We start from the raw sequence: 23,228 nt of genomic DNA, 5'->3' as shown, positions 1-23,228 counted from the left end.
TTGATAAAAACTTGAGTTACAGTTTTGGAGTAAAGACATTAATTTGTACCTTAAGTATTTAATTTTCTCTACAAGTTGCCTTAAACATACAATCTCTATATGACTATATATTATTTCATTCATTCAACAGTTATTGAATATCTACTACATGCTAAACAAGGATTAAAGTTAGGCCCCTACCTATAGCTTGCTGGGGAAACAAACATAACCATTAATTATAAAACTGCAAGACAAATGCTATAGGTATTATGGGAATAACTAAATTAATTCTGAGAGGCTGTTTTAATGAGTTTTACTTTTGAAAAATAAATTAGAGAAGATATTCACGAAGATAAATTACTGAAAAGAAAGCCTAGCTAGAACCAGGAAAAACACAAACTTTGGAGTGTGGCTCACATGACCACTGCCTCGTCAGTGGCAGAATCCAACATGTGATGGTTCAATTTTTTTTTTTAAAGGAGAAATAAAAGCTTATTTTGCAAACCCCAAATAATTAATTTATTCTACTTATCTGACAAGACAAAAGGAGACGGAAACAGTAAAAGAAAAAAATGTAAAACAAGGCCTTAGTTTTCCTAATTATAAAATAAGGAGGGGCGCCTGGGTGGCTCAGTCAGTTAAGCGTCTGACTTGGGCTCAGGTCATGATCTCACAGTCTGTGAGATCAAGCCCCGTGTTGGGCTATGTGCTGACAGCTTGGAGCCTGGAGCCTGCTTCAGATTCTGTGTCTCCTCTTTCTCTGCTCCTCCCCACCTCATGCTCTCTCTCTGTCTCAAAAATAAATAAACATTAAAAAATGTTTAATAAGCAAAATATTAAAGTTGATAAGGACTAATTTATGTTACATCTAGAAAGACTTCAGCACAATGCCAGCACACAATAAGTGCTTAATAAATGTCAACTGCCTTTATTTATTATTATTACCATTATATGATTTACTAGTATAAAGGTACATTTACTGGCTTTTTGAAAGTTTCAATCAAGCATCTAGAGTATGCCAGTTAGAACTTAAATAGATGGGTAGAGACTCATTTCTAAATCCTTCAGGAACTGAAACTTCTTAGTAGATACTTTTGTTTCCCAAAGACAGACTGTTAACACATCTTAAAAATTATTGCTCTCTTGAGGCACCTGGGTGGCTCAGTTAGTTAAGCGTCCAACTCTTGATTTCAGCTCAGGTCATGATCTCCGTAGTTCATGAGATCAAGCCCTGCATTGCGCTCTGCGCTGACAGTGCAAAGCCTGCTTGGGATTCTCTCTGTCCCTCTCTCTCTGTCCCTCCCCTGTTCACATGCATACACTCTCTCTCTTTCTCTCTCAAAATTAATAAGCTTTCTCTACAATGTTTATTTATCTTGAAAGAGAGAGAAAAGAGTGGGAGCAGAGAAGGGATAGAGAGAGAAGACACAGAATCCAAAGGAGGCTTCAGGCTCTGAGCTGTCAGCATGGAGCTTGACATGGGGCTCAAACCCACAAACCATGAGATCATGACCTGAGCCAAAGTCAGATGCTTAACAGATGGAGCCACCCAGCGCCCCTCAAAATAAATAAACTAAAAAAAAAAATTACTGCTTTCTTAAACCAGGGAAGAACCCCTTAATAAGCTACCAGTGCCACAAAATAACGCAAGCAAATGTAATTTCTACAGACTACAACTGATTGAGACCAGATCCAAAAGAAATACAATGAAAGTCACATATGTAATTTTAAATGCTCTATATTTTAAGAGTAAAAAGAAACAAGTAAAATTTATTAAAATACATTTTATTTAAGCCAGTATAGCCAAAATATTTACATTCCTTTTTGGAATCCAGTACATTTCACACTAATAGCACATCTTATTTTGGATTAGCTATATTTCAAGTGCTCAGTAGCCACATGTGGCTGTATTAGATAGACGGTACAGACTCAAACTTTATCAGGGAGGGTTTCAAATAAGGGAAGTCTCCCTAAATAAAGGTTTTAAATACTGAGCCATGTACTTTGTGTGAAAATTAATTAGACTGACTCCTTATTACCAAACAAAAGCACACTATAACCTAAAGCTTCAATCATTCAATCAGTAACACCATTGCTGAGGTAATCACAATTGAGATCAAGGAGTACCACAAATCTTTACAGGGTCAGAAACAGGCCAGGTTGGATCATATAAGCAAAAGAGCTCCAGATACAATAGTATAAGCAATGCTCTCTTCAGAGCTAATGGTTCCTAATGGTATTTGAACTTAACTAGACCAAAGCATAATTTTTTTTTAAAAAATTCAAACTGGGGGCACCTGGGTGGCTCAGTTGGTTAAGTGTCTGACTTTGGCTCGGGTCATGATCTCACGGTTGGTGAGTTCAAGCCCTGCATCGGGCTCTGTGCTGACAGCTCAGAGCCTGGAGCCTGCTTTGGATTTTGTGTCTCCCTCTCTCTGCCCCTCCTCCACTCACACTCTGTCTGGCTCTCAAAAATAAATATTTAAATAAATAAATAATTCAAACTGTATGCTAACACTGCCTTAAATAGGTTTTTTTAATATTTTATTTATTCTTGAGACAGAAACAGAGCATGAGTGGGGGAGGGGCAGAGAGACAGGGAGACACAGAATCCAAAACAGGCTCCAGGCTCTGAGCTGTCAGCAGAGAACCCAATGCGGGGCTCAAACCCACGAGCCGCAAGATCATGACCTGAGCCGAAGTCGGATGCCCAACTGACTGAGCCACCCAGGTGCCCCTGCCTTAAATAGATTTTTAAAAAATCAATTCTTTAATATGACTGAGTTAGAGATCTATATATTTAGGAACATGGATTCTGGCTACCTGACTACAAAGTTCCAGTCTCTCTTCAACCAGGGAATGAGAATGTTCATTCAGCTACTCCAACCAATGTTTGCTGAGCACCTATTCAGTAAATGTTGTGCTTTAAGTGCTGAGCTGGGAATTGGGGATGATGATGATGATGATGACAACTATGAACACGTACTGAGAATTTATCACATTTCAAGAAAGATATTAAGCATTTTACATGGTATTAGTCATATTTCCATTTCACAGATGAAGAAACTGAGGCACAGACAACTAAGTTACTCGGCTAAGTCATGTTACGTGTCAAACTACACAATCTAGTTAGAAAGCCATGCTCTGAAGTAATATACTATGTTGCCTCATTAGAAATAAGAGACAGTCTCTGCTATCACACATAGTTCACAATCTACTGGAGAAAGAAATATAATTCAGTATTATAAGTGTTCTGAGAAAAGGAAATTGAATGCTCTCCAAGCTGAGGTAGATATCAAGGAAACCTTCCTAGAAAAGAAGACTCATGTATTCTTCATCTGAAAAATCAGGATAAAACTACTTACCCGCTAGTGATATTGCAAGAACTGAATTAGAGAAATTATATAAAGCAGGCATAACACAATACATAATGACTATCATCGTAATTACCTATCTTGTTTACTGGTCCAAAACCAGGATAACAAACTGGCCTGACAGGATGTAGCTTTTACTTCCTGATGTTCTTGCTAAAAGGACAGAGACAGGAAGGAAGTAGAAGCTGACAGAAGGCAAATAAATATTAACTCCTGCCTCAGCACAATTCACCACCACCACGCTATCTTAGTGACTGAAGCAAGTTTTGATTTTTCACTGTCAAGAACTTCTCTATTTGAGACACTTTACTTTCAGAGCAAGGGTTCTTAAAAATGGATTCATGGATAGTTTCCAAGGGTCTGGGAACTCCTGAAATAAATGCAAAATGGTATACATGGATACACATGTTCTTTGGGGGGCAGGGGATAGAGTCTAAAAGCCTTCATCGGACTCTCAAAGGAAATCCCTGACACAAAAACAGGTTGTCAAAATATGAAACAACAGCCCAATAACCTAATGCCCCTGTGAGGATTAAAGATCCTTTTATCTGTAAAATCCTCTTCTACAGTCTTCAAAATAAGCTATTATTCATAACTTTTGCCCTTTCATCCTTTAATATATGGCTCCTAGTCTGTCATAAACTTGGCAGGAATTAAGTCTGGGAAATATTCTAATATTTATAACATACTTTGATTTATTCATTCAACCTGCTAACCTATAATGAGATTTTGTTGTGTCAGATACTGTGCGCCTTAACTTCTAGACCTATCCAAGTAAATAGGACATAGCCCCTGCCCTGAAGGAGTTCAAATTAAGGAGGGGGGACAAAAGGACCACAATAAAATATGGTGAGTATTATTACAAAGGAATAAAGTTTCTAGAAGTAGAAAGGGAAAAAAAGCAATTAGCAATCAAGATTTTAGTGGTTTGACAAAGCAGATGATATTTAAGCTGGGTCTTGAAGCATAAGTTAAAGTTTACAAGGTAAAAGCTGTGCTCAGGCAAAGGGGAACAACTGGATGAGAGGCACAGAAGAATAAAAAGGTGTCGCATGTTGACATGAGAGGTCCACCCACCACATGACTGGAGAAGAATGAAACCAAAATGTAGAGCACTATGCTCAACATTGAGAGTACAAGAGCAAACACATAGTGTCTGCTCTCAAGGAGGTTGATGGTGTCAAAGAAAAGGATTCTACTTTACTGTGGGAGGTGGCTAAGACAAAAGAATGGTCAGGATACCAAAGGAAAACATGAAAAAGGAGCTTTTTAATTTTTTAATTTTTTTTAACGTTTATTCACCTTTGAGAGACAGAGAGAGACAGAGCATGAGCGGGGAAGGGGCAGAGAGAGGGAGACACAGAATCCGAAGCAGGCTCCAGGCTCTGAGCTGTCAGCACAGAGCCAGAGGCGGGGCTCGAACTCACAAACTGCGAGACCATGACCTGAGCCGAAGTTTGACACTCAACTGACTGAGCCACCCAGGCGCCCCAGGAGCTTTTTATTTTTTAATGTTTATTTATTTGGCGGGGGGGGGGGGGGGCAGAGAGAGAGGGAGACAGAGGATCCGAAGTGGGCTCTCTGCTGACAGAGTCAGATGTTTAACCGAATGAGCCACCGAGGTGCACCTGAAATAAGAGCTTTTATACCATATTCAGAAAAGTGAGCTGAATCCAGCTGGGGATAAGAAGTCACTCAGAGATCTGAGTTGTATTTTGTACATCAGTTGGAGGTGCAAAGGAAGGGAGGAGAGACTCAAAGCACAGAATCAATTAGGAGGTTACAATAGTAATCCAGAGAAGAGATTAAGGGTTAGGAAAACTAAGACAGAAGCAATAGTACAGCCAGGACAGATTTCAACAATACTGAAAATTATTTTCTCATCTGTTATATAAGCTAAGCATTAGGGATAGAACAGTGAACAAGCAAACAGTCTTTATGCTTAAAAGTACATAGGCTAGGGCGCCTGGGTGGCTCAGGTGTTAAGCATCTGACTTTGGCTCAAGTCATGATCTCACTGTTCATGAGTTCAAGTCCCACATCGAGTGAGCTGAAGCCCTGGTTCAGGTGAGCTTGTGCCCCGCTTCTCTCTCTTTGCCCCTCACTCACTTGCGCCCTCTCTCTCTCTCTCTCAAAAAAGAGTACATAGGCTATTGAGAGATCCAAATAAAATAGACAATTATAATAAAGTATGGTAAATGCTATGACTACTATAAATATTAAAACTATGTAAGATTTGGTAAGTATGAGGGTTGGAAGGTAAACAAGTCAGAGAAGGCCCTCTCTTCCAGAAGAAGTGATGTCTAAGATGGGATCTGAAAGATCAGGAGGAGGTGACCAGGCAAAGGAGACAGAAAGGTAGGAGTGATTTCAAGAAACATTTCAAAGATAGAAGAAAAAAGAGGAAGAAAAATCTCAGATTTCTAGCCTGAGTGACTAGATAAATGGTGATGTCACTGAGAAAGGCAAATAAACGAGACAAGGATAGTGGTCAGGGGAAGATTAGGAAGTCATGTCCTACTGGACATTCTCTAGTAGGCAAATGAAAATACAGGTCTTGGGCTCAGGTGGGAGATACAGGTATTTGAAAAGATTATGGTATTAAAACTATTTCTTTTTACGTTAATGGTCTTTTTATTGGAAAAAAAAAGACTAACATTTACAACTTGGAACAGACACGAAGTTTAATTACTTGAACAGCTGTTGATGGTTGTGCTGAAGTCTGCAGTTACAGCCTACTCTGCTGACTCCAAGTCATGGTTCAGAAGGTTTTAAAAACAATTCAAAGATGCTCCCTCAGTAAAGGTTTCTTTTTAAAAATTTGTGTGAACGGTGACACCTCTAGTACAATGTGGATAACACTAAACCAATATGCACAGCATGCCATCAGGATGTGTATCATCGTCACCATGGGTCAGGGCACATGGAAGTACAAGAGGACCATCCTGCTAAATGAAGCTACAACTAAACAGTTTATCCTTCACCCATTTTTCTGCACAGCATGCTGACATAAACCAATTTTAACTGTTAGTTTTGAATAAACCAGTTATGACAATTTATACTCACAAACTGAACTTGAATCCATCTGAATAGGTTTTAAATTTGTTTTTTCATTTTTCATTTTCAATACAAATGCCTGACTGTGCTCCATTGTCAAGTCGTACACATGAAAAACTGGCCAGCCCAAACAGCATATTAATCATTAGCAGTGGAACTGCAAGGAGTCCACTAAGTGCTTCCTTATTATTAATGTAGTACAAGTATTTATATTATAAAACTACTGTGTGGCTTGATCTTTAGGGGACAGGACCACCAGGCAATACATGAAGATTCTGTGTGTGTGGACATGAGGTATTTTTGAAGGTTTTATTATATAGAAAACAGAAGGAGTAAATGAGCTTGTTTTTTTGTTTTTTGTTTTTTTTCCCAAGAGGTAAAGTAAAAGATTCTATTTCATTCTTCTGGGGAAGGGTGGGGAAAAGGAATTGAAAGTAGGTCTTCATCTTGCGGTCATTATCTGTACGAATTCCTCATAGTTTACTTGTCCATCTCCAACAATATCTGCTTCTCTGATCATCTCATCCACTTCTTCATCCGTTAGTTTTTCTCCCAAGTTTGTAACAACATGACACAGTTCTGCCACATGGATATAACCATTGCTATCCTTGTCAAAGACTTGTAATGCCTCACCAGTTTCTTCCTCACTGTCTGCATCTTTCATTTTTCTGGCCATCATAGTAAAAAATGGTGCCATTACCGTCAGCCTCCACCTTTTTGATCATGTTCTGCAATGTGGCTTCTATTGGGTTCTGGCCCAGTGACCTTCTGACAGTTCCAAGTTCCTTTGTTGTGATGGTGTCAATCACCATCTTTGTCAAACAGGGAGAAAGCTTCCTTGGACTCAGCAATCTGTTCTTCAGTCCGTTGATCAGCCATGATATAAACGAAGGGAGGAAGAACAGAGGGAGCAAGGGTGGCAGCACCAGCACAGGGGCTGGAAGGGTTGGTGGGGACGCCTCTGCTTCTGCTTCTGCTGCTGCTGCTTAGGCTCAGTGCACAGTCAGCACTATGTCGCTGCCTCCACAGACTCCAAGTAATGGCACTGTGCCCGCGAGGCTCCAAGCACCACTGCCCTGACATTACAACTATTGCTTTTCCTTCTTGAAGTTAAAAATATCATGCTAATTTAATCTGATTGACACAATTAAATACCTATATAGAAAATGTTGAAGGAATTATATTAAAAAAAATTTTTTAATGACAAAAGACATCCTGCCTCAAGCTCTCAATGTCTTATATTTTCAACTAGAAACAACTTTGTGAACCAGACATGGAAATGTCTCATTTTCTGACTAATAACAAAAAACATTCTTTACCCAACTAACTCTTTGGATTATATACAGCTTTTCTTACCTACTTTGATTTTCAATGCTCAAAACAAAATATTATTCTAAGGAACATACAGTCTTTTCATTATCCTTTTCTGTATTTTTCCAAATGTTTACAAGTATGCATTATAACTATCATTGAGAGGGGAAAAATAAATTTGTAAAGCACCATATTCATTATATACTCATTACAATTCCATATTATGTATTGTTTATTTGAAGGTTTGGGCCCTGCACTAAAATTAAATATCTTCATCTAAAAACCAACAAATAAGGGGCGTCTGGGTGGCTCGGTCGGTTAAGCGTCCGACTTCGGCTCAGGTCATAATCTCACGGTCCATGAGTTCGAGCCCCGCATCGGGCTGTGCTGACAGCTCAGAGCCTGGAGCCTGTTTCCGATTCTGTGTCTCCCTCTCTCTCTGCCCCTCCCCTGTTCATGCTCTGTCTCTCTCTGTCTCAAAAATAAATAAACGTTAAAAAAAAATAAAAAAAATAATAAAAAAAAACCCAACAAATAAGAATGGGCTAATCTTTTGTCAAATAACAATTTAGTAAAAGCCATAAACAAAATTTGTTTAAATTCTTTTTTCCTGTTTTATAGTTATACTCATCACATCCTGATATATTAATAAACAATTTAAAGGCTGAAGAGCAGTACTATGGCACAGAAAAAAATGTTACAATAACAAAAAACCAAGATTTATAATGCACTATCTTGAAGAGTGGTGATATAGTGACCTAATACAATCATTTACAAAAGTGAGTTTTAGCAACCATAATTTTAGTATGGGTTGATGAGTCTCATTATGACATTACTGGAGTTGACAGATGATGGAAGTTTGCCTACACTGCAGATCTTACCTCAAATAAAAGCCTAGGAAAAATATGTTCACAAATGCCAAATCATGTATAAGTGTTTTACACATTTATACAATGTGACTACAACCTAAAACCTAACAAGTTTCACAGATTCCCAATTCAAGAACAATTAAATAAAGTAGCATTTACCAAGATACACATTAGAAACAGAAAAGTGTGTGTGTATATGTTTATACAGTCAACTTGAATTTTACTTTACATACCTCTGTAGGTCAACTATTTCATTGTTAAGGGTATCTAGCTCCTTAATAGCAGAGAAATCTGCAACAGGACTTGATCCTATGATGTTCTAAAAACAAAAAGTTCACAATTATAATGTTATTACTATGAAATTATATATGGTGAAGCATTAAAAATCTTTAAAAGCACTACATGGATGCAGACTACTCTATATTTTACATACTCCATATTTTACTACTCCATATTTTACTACTAATACTTTTAATTTATTTACGAAAATCATATCTAGTGCAATTTTATACACACACACACACACACACACACACACACACAGTTATATACTGAGACATTTTCCCTTAAATTCTCTAAAAGCTGTTGCTCTACAATAGGTGCCAACACTTCAGATCCCAAAGTCTTTGTCACTTGATCCTAGTGCCTGTTTAAAACATTGAAGTAAAGCAGGTATCAGATTTATAAACTACTTCCTCCACTGAAGAATACATTTCTTGGGGAGATGTAGGGTGGCTTTATTTGTACTTGTGTCATCTGGCACAAAGTAAGTAAACAAATTTTGGTGAATCTCAGAACCATAATGGTAGTTGATTATATTCAATTCAGCATTTACTTTTGTTAAACAATTTTAGTGCCTACCCTATTTAAAGTAAAACCAATTGCTCAGCATGTTCCATAGTAAATATTAATATCACCATATATGAAACTATCTTCATATATGACATCCTTTACATATGGTTTTCTTTCAGTAATGAAAGTGTCAAACTTGGTCTCTGAAAGGCACCTGTATTTAGAAAATCTAGCTGGGTTTATTCTGGGATCTGCCATCCTACTAGCTGCATGATTTTACTGTAAAATAGGGAAATAATCTCTTCCCTGCCCACTTTAAAAATTAAATGAAATAAATATTGTATGTAAAGTCACTCCAAAACTTTATGACATTTTATAAATGTAAGGCATTATTATAATTAATTTCCTCCAACAGAATATGCTCTTAAGATGGATGACCTCCCAATGAGTTGTTTCCACCCTGGCTCAATCCTCCTTTGTGAACCATTTCTGATGCCTTTTATAGCCGCTTGAAGTCAGGGCAAGAAGGTAACTGCTTCTTCAGACACCTGACCTATCCCCAGTGCTACAATCAGACTGACAAATAACAAAATAATCACCATTAAAAATTGATAAAATTGAGGCCTGAACATGTAAAACTAAAGTATACTAAGGACCTTATTAGCAGAACATAAAACTTAGTATTATGAACTTAATGTATGTCACCAACTTGGACAACAGAAAAAGAAACCTAAAAGTTCATAATATCCCATCTTCTCACGTTCATATGACGATTTACAATTTACCAAGCACTTTCAAATCCATTAATCAATTTTCAAAACTAACCTGAAAACTGGGTTGTAGCAGTTATTATTATTACTAACTCAATTTTAGAGCTAGGGAACCAGATTAAATGACTTGCTTAAAGTTGAACCCAGCTAAAAAGGACCCATTGATTAGGAGACCTCTGGTTAAATTCAAGTCTATTTCACACAATGCCCCTTGGCACTTGCATATCAAGATCATTTAAGGTAAATGAAACCATTACCCTAAAAGCCAACGTGATAAACAGGTATGTCAATAAAATGTGGCAAATAATTCCTTCCATTTTTTCAGCACACTGCATTATTAGTCCTCAGATGTTTTGTTTTGTCTATCACTACCAAAATTCAATACCAAAATTCATCTATTAGGATTCAATTAATGCTAGTCTCAATTTCATATTAACCATAGTAAGTAAATGCACCTCTTACTGTTTTACTGTTTCACTAATATACAGACCCTTATCATCCTAAATTAAATCAGAAATTTTTAAGTGGATTTCTGAACATGACAAGTATTCACTAGGATTTTAAATCTGTCTAAATTTGACTTATGAGCTAGGTTACCTGGCCAGACAGTTTGACAGTTGAGTAAAATGAAAAATTAGCACATGATCTCACTTTTACCACCAAAAGCAACTTACATCACCTAAATGCTACTGAGAAATCTGCTATGAAAGGTGCAAGTATACCAAGAAACTCATGACTTCCACACCTCTTCTGTCACTCTAACTCAAAAAATGTGATTCACAGCTGACAGTCTTTCACTATCAAAAATATCATCAAATAAGAAGGAGACAAATAAATTTAACCTCAAACAAGTTAGAAGGGGATACCACAGATGACTCTAGAAGGAAGATTAGTGTACTGTAGTTGGTATAGCTTGTGTCACTCCTCAATTATTAACAAAGAAATTAAACTCCCATTCTAAAGTAATAAAATGGCATGCAACAAGGAACATGGAAAAACTTTAGCTAATAGCATCTGAAGTATAAGGGCATATGGAGAAAAATGTAGCATGTTCCCTTCTTTCAAAATATTTTCTCTCACCCTATTTTGTGCATTACATAAAAATTCCACTTTGGTGATTTTAAGTGGATTAAAGAGCCTAAGGAAGGCAAGCTAAAATGCATACAAGGACCAAGTGACAGACATGTGACAAAATCATGCTGTTTAAGTATTTTCTCTGCATCAACTTTGCCGCTTAAAAAGCCTCTAATTTCAAAATTGTAAACCAAAAACTGTAATGCTAAAAAAGGCATAAAGTAAAGCTCTAACCTTGAGAGAGTAGAGTTAAGAAACTGACAGTACAAGAAAGGCGAAAAGCAGAGTGCTGCAGAATGGAAAAAATAGTCCAAACTAGAAAAAACACAGAAAGCAATATTCAAAAAAACATTAGTCAAAGCTGCAAAAAAAATGCAGTTCTAAAAAATTTAGATTATAAAGAGAAAAGAGATTATTCAAGAGACAAAACAAATGCAAATTTTTAATATATAAGGTTAAAAATTGTGATTAATAGATAATAGTGATAAAATCCCATTTTAATGTGTAATACTGACATCTAACATAAATAGACAAAGTTATCTATGTTCTAGTGAATGGACTTCAGACAAATCTATTAAAAACTCTGCACAGCAGATGCAACCTGGAGTGTCTACTAATGTTATAGACTTAACTGAACAAACATAATTTCAGAGAGTTTTGTCATTATCTGTAATTTGTATTGCTGAGAGACTTAGTGGGTATAAGATAAAGGTGGCAAGGGGAAAAAAGTCTGCATAGGTGAAAAAAGGGAAGAAACAACTGAAATACAGGTATTGTAGAGAGCACACACATAAATTTGTAACCTTTATCTTTCTGGGTGGCATCACTTTTAGCTTTCTCCACAACTTGGGAAATCCATGTCCTACATCACAAAAAATCTCAAAACCTTCACAAAATGTGCCCCCCCTCCCACCAAACTCACAAAATAGATAATCAAATGTTTATTTTATTAAAAAATAAGAACAAAACTCTTAGAAGTAACTTCTGTACCTGGTGGCTATAAATTTCCATTTAGTTGACTTTGGGGAAAAATCCAATTTTGACTTTTACTCGGTTAAAATGGGATTTTTTAAAACCTATGTGACAAAACTAATGCAAACTAAAATATTCTCCTGACATTTCCAAGACAGCTCTCCTTACACCACACATTTGACAACTCTTACTATATCTAACTCTGAGGAATCACCACAGCAATAATTGCTTTATAGGTACAAGAGATTTAAAGATACAAAGCATGTATTCTTAAAGGCAAACAGCCATTAGACAGTGTGAGTCCTTTTAAAGCTCTATTAAGGGCAAGACACTGTAAATATACTATGCTAGGAAGGATTTCTAGAGGAAAAGAGAAAAATCAAGGCACAGCAAGGCTAAATAAAACAATGTAGTTTTGAAAATTCCCACCGCTGGCCAGAAACCTGGCTGAAACCTGCTGGTCACTGTTTAGATGTGAGATTTTGGCCATATCCTCAGGAAATGAAGATCATCTATGTGGCAAAAACCACACAGATTTCTTCTCAACATGATGTTTTTCTTGTTTATATGTAAAATTGACACCAAGAAATAATAATCTTCCAGATTTTGTTTTCAAATTCCTATTTTCTGTAAGAGTGAATCATCAAATGAAACAAAATAATTCCTATAGATTTCATTTAAATTTTATACCTTATTCATAAAAATTAATTCACAAATCCAAGAGGGATAAAAAAGACCACATTTTTCCACTTTTTACGTTGGAAAATATGGTTGCCATATATGTAATGAATGTTGGGGTAAATGAGCTGCAGTCCAAGGATGTCATACAAGGCATTTGAACATATTTATAGACACAAACTAAACCACAAACAGTATACTGCTCTGCTCCTAGCCAGATACATTTTCTCCACTATTTCCTACAAATCAAGTCTGTCATCTAACACAGCACTTGCTCCTTTCTGTTAATACATTCAGGTTTTCTTTTAAGTTGTCTTACCTTCTGTAAACTGGCCCTGTCTGATGGTGGAACCATCTCAGGAGTAAGAATGTGAGGAGGATCAATGCCCTTTATTAACTTTTGATTGATTAAGTGAAAAGCCAAAGCAAACTGATCCTTTGAAAGCTTCCCACAGTCCTTTGTGTCACATAATGTCCTGTACAAATAAACAAAATGAACAGAATATAAATGCTACAACTACCATTCTAAAAATCCAGGAAAAATGTAATAGGACTAGGTAGCTTCTTAAAAATGATCAGTGGAATTAAAAAAGAAAGTCATAACTTTTTGGGTATGGCTTGCCCAAAACTCACTCAAATGTTAGAAGAGAGAGATCAGCTAAAAGTTTTAAGAGAAAGAGAATGTTCACCCTGGTGCTGAGCAGAGGTCTCTTATATGAGTTTGCTTTGTGCTTTCTCACCAATTTCCAGAACCATTACAGGTTAAGAGTTGTAGTGGGCCAAAGAATCCCAACATTCTAAATATTAAAAGATGTTAAAAATGAAACCAAAGTCTCAACAAATTTGGTTCATTAGTGGCAGTAGAATGATTCTAAACCAAGCAAACATTTCCATGTTGGCTTGCCTCCTGCAACTCTTGGGAATAGGCGGATATAAGGATCACCAAGTCAAAGTAGAAACAACAGCTGCAAATGGAGTTCATATGTGAAGAGAAGGAAGCAATCTGGAAAGCTTTACAAAATCACTTAAAGAGAAACAGCAAATGTTTTATCCTATTTTTCTTTTTCTTTCTTTGTTTCTTTTTTCTTTTGTTAAGCTCAGCTTTCTGAAGTCCTGATCCATTTCATTCATTTAAAGGCAATGTGGCCTGATGAACAGACTGTGGGCTAAGGTGTCAAAGAAACCCTGAATTCCAGCTTCTCTACTTATTTCTTCTTGTGATCTTGGACAAATTTTTTTAACCTCTTCAAGCCTTAGTTTCTTCATCTATAAAGTAGAGAAAAGACATATCCTGCAAGGTTACAGTGACAAGTAAGGCAAAGTACATAAAAAGTCTGGGCATAATGCCAACAAACAAGCCCATGACAGCTGCCATTTATTAAGTACACTGCCTAGCCTAGGCACTTGAAAGTGGCAGCTATTATTAGTTATACATATTTAATCTTTCCTAGTCTTGAGTTCTTGTTCCTCTTAAGGCAGATCTACTGTCCTCCTTTGTTCTTTTGTAAGTTTCTCTATGCAGCTATGTGGTTCCGCACCTGATATTTGCTGCCCCTTGAAAACCTCAAGATAACCTCTGGTATAGTCAGGTGGATTGGCAGCAGGCACACTATAAATGTTCATATGTATTGTCTCATTTAATGTGAAATTCACTAGCGACACTAAACTTCATGTTTTTAAGGACCAGAATTATGTGAGCACACATTGAAGACACCGTTTTTTATATTGCTTACATTTCAGATTTTTGGATTCTCCCTTAAAAATTTAAGTTTAGGGGTGCCTGGGTGGCTCAGTCAGTTAAGTTTCTGACTTCGGCTCAGGTTATGATCTCCCAGTTCATGGGTTCAAGCGCCGCATCGGGCTCCGTACTGACAGCTCAGAGCCTGGAGCCTGATTCAGATTCTGTGTCTCCCTCTCTCTCTGTCCCTCCCCAACTCACGCTCTGTATCTCTCTCAAAAATAAATAATAAACATAAAAAAAAATTTAAGTTTAGTTGATATAAACAGATGCTGCATTTTAACATTTTAATAATCATTAACTGATACTGTCAATCTTATAACAGGTAATCCATTCTCAAACTTTTGTCCATTATCCAAAAGAAATCTCCAGATTTAAATTTTCTCCATAAAGAATTTTGAAACAAAACTGTCCGATTTATAAATGCCTAAAAATAAGAATGCACAAAACTAGAGTTATACAAAACCATATATTTTTTTTTTCAACGTTTATTTATTTTTGGGACAGAGAGAGACAGAGCATGAACGGGGGAGGGGCAGAGAGAGAGGGAGACACAGAATCGGAAACAGGCTCCAGGCTCCGAGCCATTAGCCCAGAGCCTGACGTGGGGCTCGAACTCCCGGACCGCAAGATCGTGACCTGGCTGAAGTCGGACGCTTAACCGACTGCGCCACCCAGGCGCCCCCAAAACCATATTTTTTAAATCAATTTAAATAAAATCTTACCAAATATGGGCTAGTAAAGTAGAAGGTAAACCTGTCTTCAGGAAAATTTCACGGACTTCCAATCCTGACACAAATCCATCCATATCTTTATCAGTTTTCAAGAAGATCTCATCATATTTAGCCTTTTCTGCAGGGGCTACAACCCACTACAGGAAAACAAAACAAAACAAAACATGTATGCATACACACACACACATATGTAAAATTTTTGTCAGAATGAGAAAAAAATTGAGGTGTCATTCTTTCAACCCATGACAGTATCTGTAAAAATTCTGAGCAACTCTACCCCACTAACTATAACAACAGTGTACCATTTCCATCACACCCTAATCAAAATGCTGTGGTGAAAAGAAAATTACAGAAGGAAAGTATAGGTCAGCTGGGACTACATTTACAGATGCCCTTTTTACTTTTTCCTTAAAAGTAATTTACTTAAAAGTAATGAGTAAATTCAAGCATAGTTAACTCTTGACTTATGAATAACCACATTAATATGGGTAACTGGGAAAGTCTATATAAACAAAATATTCAGTTAATTCTCAATCTTCATTTTTTATAATTTCATTCAGCATTCTTAAATGTAGCTGAACTGGCTGATTTGCATATTCTGTCATTATTTTCCTTTACTCAGCCTGACAAGCAGCAGGCTGGAGGAAAAAAAGGCCTTAGACAACCCAAAATTGGATAATCTGATCCCAAAGAATCAAGAGTTAACTGGGGATTAAAAAAACAAAACATCTATTAACTATACCCAGGCAAGCATGCCAGATTAGCATGGAGTATCTTCTGTCTCCAACTTTAATTCCAGGTAGATCAAGGCAAAGCCAATAAAACATCCATATACCTAAGTAAGGCCAAATGCAGAAGATTTATCTGTCTTCTTCAAGACATCACATTATGCAGGTTTAACCAGAGGGTGCTCTAAATCTTTGATCCCTTTGATTGCTCCTTCTATCTTCATCAAGCAATCAACTGTTAAATGCCATGCACTTAAAAAAAAAGTCCTTTAACACTGATAGATCTATACCTGTCTTAATGGTGCTTTGGTAGGTAAAATGCCTACAGGTGGTAAGGAGTGGTAAGGTTCCTTGGCTGATGCTGAAGAGGGGATCAACCGCACAGAGCCTGATATACTGACCGTTTTTCTCTTAGAAGGTGGCACCAAGGCAGGAGGCAAGGACATTGGCACAGGTTCTTTCTCCAATGCGCAGTATACCAAAAACATGGCCTTCAAGAGAGATGAACCAGGGTCATATATATTAAAATCATTTAACAACATACACCCACTAAATAGATTACTGTTTAACAACAAAGCATCTTCAAGCTGTCACACATTCTTTTTTTTAGAAATTAGAGTGGGAAAAAAAGGAGGAAAAGAGAGAGATGAAAGGAAGAAAGGAGAAAAGGAAATAAATCAAAGTTAAGCAACTGTTAGAAAGATATCCAGAGCAGCAAAAACTCAGACACATACCCTTCAACTGAAGTTCTTGCAATGTTAAAAGCATACAATCAGGGGAAAAGGTATTTGTAAAGAAAGAGCTAATCTCCTAAAATGAGTCCCTAGAAATTAACAGAAGCAAAAAAAAAAAAAAAAAAAAAAAAAAAAAATCCAATAGGAAAATGGGCAGAAGAGTATAAACAGGTATTTTACAGAAAAGTATTATGAATGGCCTATCCTTTAACATACAAAAATATGCTCCCTTTCACTCAAAAGAAAACTTCAAGTTAAAACGATATTAAAATACCATTTTCCACTTAATGGCAAAAATCCCAAGTTTCATAATGTACTTTGTTAACTAGACTGTGCAAATAGGCCCCCTCAGACATTGCTCATGGGAGCTCAAACTGTACCAAGCCTATGAAGGGCAAATTGGCAACAACTACCAAATTTATTTACTTCTCCTTTGGCTCAGCAATCCCCCATCTGGGAATCTACCTTCAGACTTACCTGCCTACATAAAAAACACTATGTGAAAAAGATTATTAAGAATAGAATTATATGAATCAGCACCCAAGTCCTCAACACAAAAGACTGGTTTAAAAAAATTATGGTACATCTATACAATAAAATACTATGAAACAAAAACAGAAACAAAACCAACAAACAAAAAACCATGGCAAACATTCTCTATCCTAACTGGGATACCTTCACAAATACATAAAACTATCAAAACTCATCAAATTATATACTTAAATTGAATGCAATTCACTATATGTGGTCCTCAATAAAGCTGACCCAGAAAAAAAAAAAATTATGCAGACTTCTCTATGTGAAAAGATATCCAAGTACAGTGTTAATGTATAAAACAGTGTATACAGTGTGTTATCTTTTGTGGTAAGGAGGTGGTAATTATTAATATGTACTTACATTTACATTTCAAAATTCTACTGGTATGAACAAGAAACTAAGAAAAGTGGTTGGTTATAGAGTAGGTATAAATGGAGAACTGAGGGCAAGGATGGAACTGACATTTTTTCCCACGGAGTATCTTATACTGCACTGGTTTCTGAACCATGAGAATATATTAGCTATTAAAATTATTTTTAATTACTAAATACATAAAGATTTGCATAAAGCATTCTACATATAGAATGCCCCAGGATACTCCCTTCATTTTAAAGAATTCAAGACACCTTCAAGACTTTCAAAAGATAAAGTTTCCGTGACAATCTTCAAGCATATGAAATTACTCAAAGCAACTTGGAACCTCCAAAAAAATTCCAACAGCAACTGGAAGGAAGCTTAACTACTTAATTATTTTGTTTCCACTGAAAATGACATTTTTCCCCGAAAAGAAGTTTGCTTCCAATTCTAAGTTTTATGAGCCTTTCAAATTAGTATTGATTGAACACCTAATACAATAACACTCATCCATGATTTATGATTACTAATATTTTATATATGAGGAAACTGAAGCTCAGAAATGCTAACTTGCCTGATATTTTTTAAGAAATCATAGTATAGGGTTCAAAGCAAGGTCTGGCTACAAAGCTCTTATTTTCCCCAGATTTGATCAGCTGCATTAGGGAACCCACGTAATTTTACAATACCATTCTGTCCTCTACAGGGGCTAAAACTAACCTTCCACCCTTTGGGACCCAAATTATAGAAGGTATCAGAATTACCTGGACAACTTTATAAAGCACAGATTTCTGGGCTCCATTCCCAGAATTCTACAATCATTAAGTCTGGGTTGGGCCAAATATTTTACATTTCTAAGAAGTTTCCAAAGATGCTGATGCTCTTTGTCCTGGGACCACATTTAACCATTTGACCCAAACCAAGAACTCTCCTCTCCCCATTCATTAGTCAACTTGAAGAATTCAATTTAGTTTTAGAAAAACACAAACTTTAATTCTTCAAAAGCTTGAAACTCCAGAGTGAAAACAATCTGGCTAGCACATACTTTCAACCAAATTCACGAAATGTGTAATATTATTAAATTGGCACTGAGCTAAAAGAAGTGACTAACATGCACATTAAAGGTCAGCATTCCTCTTGCTGCAGATGGGAGTCATTTCCTGGGAAAAGTAGACACTAGAAGCAAAAAAGCTATGTCAGCTATCCGCTGCCAATAGACAACACATTTTTTGAAAGTTAAAAAAAAGTATCATTAATTTGATGTTGCCTTGAAAATAGTTTCCCTCACAAAACTGAAGCCAAAAATTTGTCTACCAAATAAAACAGAAAAAGTGAACAGTATACTGCTGGGTTGCAATTTTTTTTTATTATATTGTACTTTATCCTAATCAAAGACTACCATTGAAACAAATACAGCAACTAAATCAAATGATGCACCATATTCACAAAAAGAAAGGAAGGAAGGAATGAAGGAAGGACCTGGCAAAAACAAGCCTAAGCTTTCTCAGTGATAACAGGGAAAGAGGGGATTTAGTTTTACTGTTGCAGTCAATTACCAGTAGCTGCTCACTTTCTTTGCCTTTTTTTTTCCCTCTGTGCCTTTAGGGAATATTTCTCAAATTTTAGTGGCCATCAGGATTCCTGGGAGGGTTTCTTTGACCCTACCCCAGAGATTATGACTCAGTTGGTCTGGGGTAAGCCCTGAGAATCTACAGTTCTAATAAGTTCTCTGGTAATGTTGATATTGCTGATGGGAGACCATACATTGAAAACCAGTATTTTAGGAGTATCTTAAGAGTTTTATTTGATCATTTGTCTCCTCAATCACTTGAACTGCCAAGTTTTAATTTCTTAAAATAGCATTCTGGGATGAAAATAACAACCATTTATTATGTGTTACAAATAATACAAGTTTTCTTCATCACTGTAATTCAACAAAATATTTACTGAGAATTTCTAGCCACCAGGCACTGTGCTAAGCACTAGAAATACAAAAATAATAAGATTTTTCACATTTACCACCCAATAGAAGCAGCAAACATGTAACAAGTTGATTTCAGTCCAATGTGAACGTGTTAAGACAAACAAGAAAAAAAAAATAATAAACCCCAAAGTGCCAAAAACTCTTCAGGTAATGAGGACCCAACAAATGCTACTGACAAAAATTTAGACCACTTACTTGACAGAAAAATGTAAAGCCTTGTAAGAATGTAAAAATCAATATGAAGGATCCGGAAGGAAGATGGCGGCATAGGAGGACGCTGGGCTCACCGTGTCCTGCTGAACATTTAGATTCCACCCACATCTGCCTAAATAACCCAGAAAACCGCCAGAAGACTAGCAGAATGGACTCTCTGGACCCAAGCGTAGACAAGAGGCCCATGGAAGAGGGTAGGAAGGGCAGAGAGGCAGTTCGTGCCACACAGACTGGCAGGAGAGAGCCAGAGAGGCGGAGGGGCAGCCAGCCCACCCGGCAAGGCAGAGGGTCCGAGTGTGGCAAGCAAAAGCAGAAGGGCCGGACGGAGTGTGTTCTGACAGCCAGTGGGACTTAACATCTGGAATGTTGTAAGTCAACAGCTCTGCTCCGAGAGCAGGAGGGCTAGAGAACAACGGGAGGGAAAGTTGTTGAGCCCCGAAGGACAGAACTCAGCTTGGCGGAAAACAAAGGCGCTGGCCAACACCATCTCCCTCGCCCATCCCCCAGATGAAATCCCAAAGGGAACCAGTTCCCTTCACAAACTTGCTTGCACTGCGCAAACACCCAATGCTGTGTTTCTGTGGATCCATCGCTCCAATGGGTCTGCCTCCCTCCCAATGACACAGGGCCCCTCCCGAAGCAGACCACTGAAGGCAAAGCAATCTGAGTGTGCCCCTCCCGCCCCTGTGCACCTTGCGGATCCACCCCGGCTACTACGCCAGATCCCACTGAAGCAGCACCACAAGCCTGGCAGTGTGCAAGTAGCCCAGACAGGGGCCACACCACTGCACAGTGAGTCCTGCCCCTGGGAGAAGGAAAGATAAGGTACACACCAGTCTGACTGTGGCCCCAGTGGTGGGCTGGGGGCAAACATCAGGTCTGACTGCGGCCATGCGCACCAACGCAAGTTACTCCAGACAGCACAGAGGAAGAGCCCTACAGTTCCGCGCCACTCCAGGGACTATCCAAAATGTCAAAACGGAAGAATTCTCCTCAAAAGAAACTCCAGGTGGGGCACCTGGGTGGCTCAGTCGGTTAAGCGGCCGACTTCAGCTCAGGTCATGATCTCGTGGTCCGTGAGTTCGAGCCCTGCGTCAGGCTCTGTGCTGACAGCTCAGAGCCTGGAGCCTGTTTCAGATTCTGTGTCTCCCTCTCTCTGACCCTCCCCCGTTCATGCTCTGTCTCTCTCTGTCTCAAAAATAAATAAAAGTTAAAAAAAAAAATTAAAAAAAAAAAAAAGAAACTCCAGGAAGTAGCGACAGCTAATGAACTGATCAAAAACAATTTAAGCAATGTAATAGAAAATGGATTTAAAATAATAGTCATAAAATTAATCACTGCACTTGAAAGAAGTACAGAGGACAGCAGAGAATCTATTACTACAGAGATCAAGGAGGAGTCAGAGGAGCTAAAAAATGCTATAAATGAGCTGCAAAATAAAATGGAGGCAACCACAGCTCGACTGAAGAGGCAGAGGAGAGAATAGGTGAATTAGAAGATAAAATTATGGAAAAAGAGGAAGCTGAGAAAAAGAGAGATAAAAAAACCCAGGAGTATGAGGGGAGAATTAGAGAACTAAGTGACACAATTAAACGCAATAATATACGCATAATTCGGATTCCAGAGGAGGAAGAGGAGGGAAAGGTGCTGAAGGTGTACTTGAAGAAATCATAGCTGAGAACTGCCCTGATCTGGGGAAGGAAAAAGGCATTGAAATCCAAGAGGCACAGAGAACTCCCTTCAAACGTAACTTGAATCGATCTTCTGTATGACATATCATAGTGAAACTGGCAAAATACAAGGATAAAGAGAAAATTCTGAAAGCAGCTAGGGATAAACATGCTCTAACATATATAGGGAAACCGATAAGACTAGTGATGGATCTATCTACTGAAACTTGGCAGGCCAGAAAGGAATGGCAGGAAATCTTCAATGTGATGAACAGAAAAAATACGCAGCCCAGAATCCTTTATCCACCAAATCTGTCATTTAGAATAGAAGGAGAGATAAAGGTCTTCCCAAACAAACAAAAACTGAAGGAATTCGTCACCACTAAACCAGCCCTACAAGAGATCCTAAGGGGGATCCTGTGAGACAAAGAACCAGAGACATCACTGCAAGCATGAAACCTACAGATATCACAATGACTCTAAACACCTATCTTTCTATGATAACACTGCATGTAAATGGACTAAATGCTCCAACCAAAAGACATAGGGTATCAGAATGGATAAAAAAACAAAACCCATCTATTTTCTGCCTATAAGAGACTCATTTTAGACCTGAGGACACCTTCAGTTGAAAGTGAGGGGATGGAGAACTTTCTATCATGCTACTGGAAGTCAAAAGAGAGCTGGAGTAGCCATACTTATATCAGACAAACTAGACTTCAAATTAAAGGCTGTAACAAGAGATGAAGAAAAGCATTATATAATAATTACAGGGTCTATCCATCAGGAAGAGCTAACAATTATAAATGTCTATGGACCGAATATGGGAGCCCCCAAATATATAAAACAATTACTCACAAACATAAGCAACCTTATTGATAAGAATGTGGTAATTGCAGGGGACTTTAATACTCCACTTACCGCAATGGATAGATCATGTAGGCACAGGATCAATAAAGAAACAAGGGCCCTGAATGATACATTGGATCAGATGGACTTGACAGATATATTTAGAACTCTGCATCCCAAAGCAACAGAATATACTTTCTTCTCGAGTGCACATGGAACATTCTCCAAGATAGATCACATACTGGGTCACAAAACAGCCCTTCATAAGTATAAAAGAACTGAGATCACACTTTCAGACCACAATGCTATGAAGCTTGAAATCAACCACAGGAAAAAGTCTGAAAAACCTCCAAAAGCATGGAGGTTAAAGAACACCCTACTAAAGAATGAATGGGTCAACCAGGCAATTAGAGAAGAAATTAACAAATATATGGAAACAAAGGAAAATGAAAATACAACAATCCAAACACTCTGGGATGCAGCGAAGGCAGTCCTGAGAGGAAAATACATTGCAATCCAGGCCTATCTCAAGAAACAAGAAAAATCCCAAATACAAAATCTAGCAGCACACCTAAAGGAAATAGAAGCAGAACAGCAAAGACACCCCAAACCCAGCAGAAGAAGAGAAATAATAAAGATCAGAGCAGAAATAAACAATATAGAATCTAAAAAAACTATAGAGCAGATCAATGAAACCAAGAGTTTGTTTTTTGAAAAAATAAACAAAATTGATAAACCTCTAGCCAGGCTTCTCAAAAAGAAAAGGGAGATGACCCAAATAGATAAAATCATGAATGAAAATGGAATTATT

The 23,228-nt window shown here is 37.5% G+C and overlaps 1 protein-coding gene and 1 pseudogene across 4 annotated transcripts in view; both read right to left on the bottom strand.

Moving 5' to 3' along the window:
• The window catches only part of EPS15 (epidermal growth factor receptor pathway substrate 15), a 148,217-nt gene that overhangs the window by 68,547 nt on the left and 56,442 nt on the right, over window positions 1-23,228 (bottom strand). For 2 of the 4 annotated variants that reach the window (XM_047084929.1, XM_047084930.1), the window contains exons 9-12: window positions 16,367-16,567; window positions 15,340-15,485; window positions 13,196-13,352; window positions 8,824-8,909 (exon numbers count right to left, since the gene is read on the bottom strand). In XM_047084929.1, coding sequence (XP_046940885.1) covers window positions 8,824-8,909; window positions 13,196-13,352; window positions 15,340-15,485; window positions 16,367-16,567 — 590 coding nt within the window. The remainder of the gene's footprint in view (window positions 1-8,823; window positions 8,910-13,195; window positions 13,353-15,339; window positions 15,486-16,366; window positions 16,568-23,228) is intronic. The other 2 variants (XM_047084931.1, XM_047084932.1) reach the window with 1 other exon arrangement.
• On the bottom strand, window positions 6,012-8,903 carry LOC124515883 (calmodulin-like; annotated as a pseudogene).

This window comes from Lynx rufus, unplaced genomic scaffold (assembly GCF_022079265.1).
Source record: "Lynx rufus isolate CCGP_SWC_20201006 ecotype Redwood Valley unplaced genomic scaffold, mLynRuf1.p SCAF_2, whole genome shotgun sequence".
Taxonomy (NCBI): Eukaryota; Metazoa; Chordata; class Mammalia; order Carnivora; family Felidae; genus Lynx; species Lynx rufus.
Note: the sequence above shows the minus strand (reverse complement) of the source record. Positions and strands in the feature narration are given on the sequence as shown.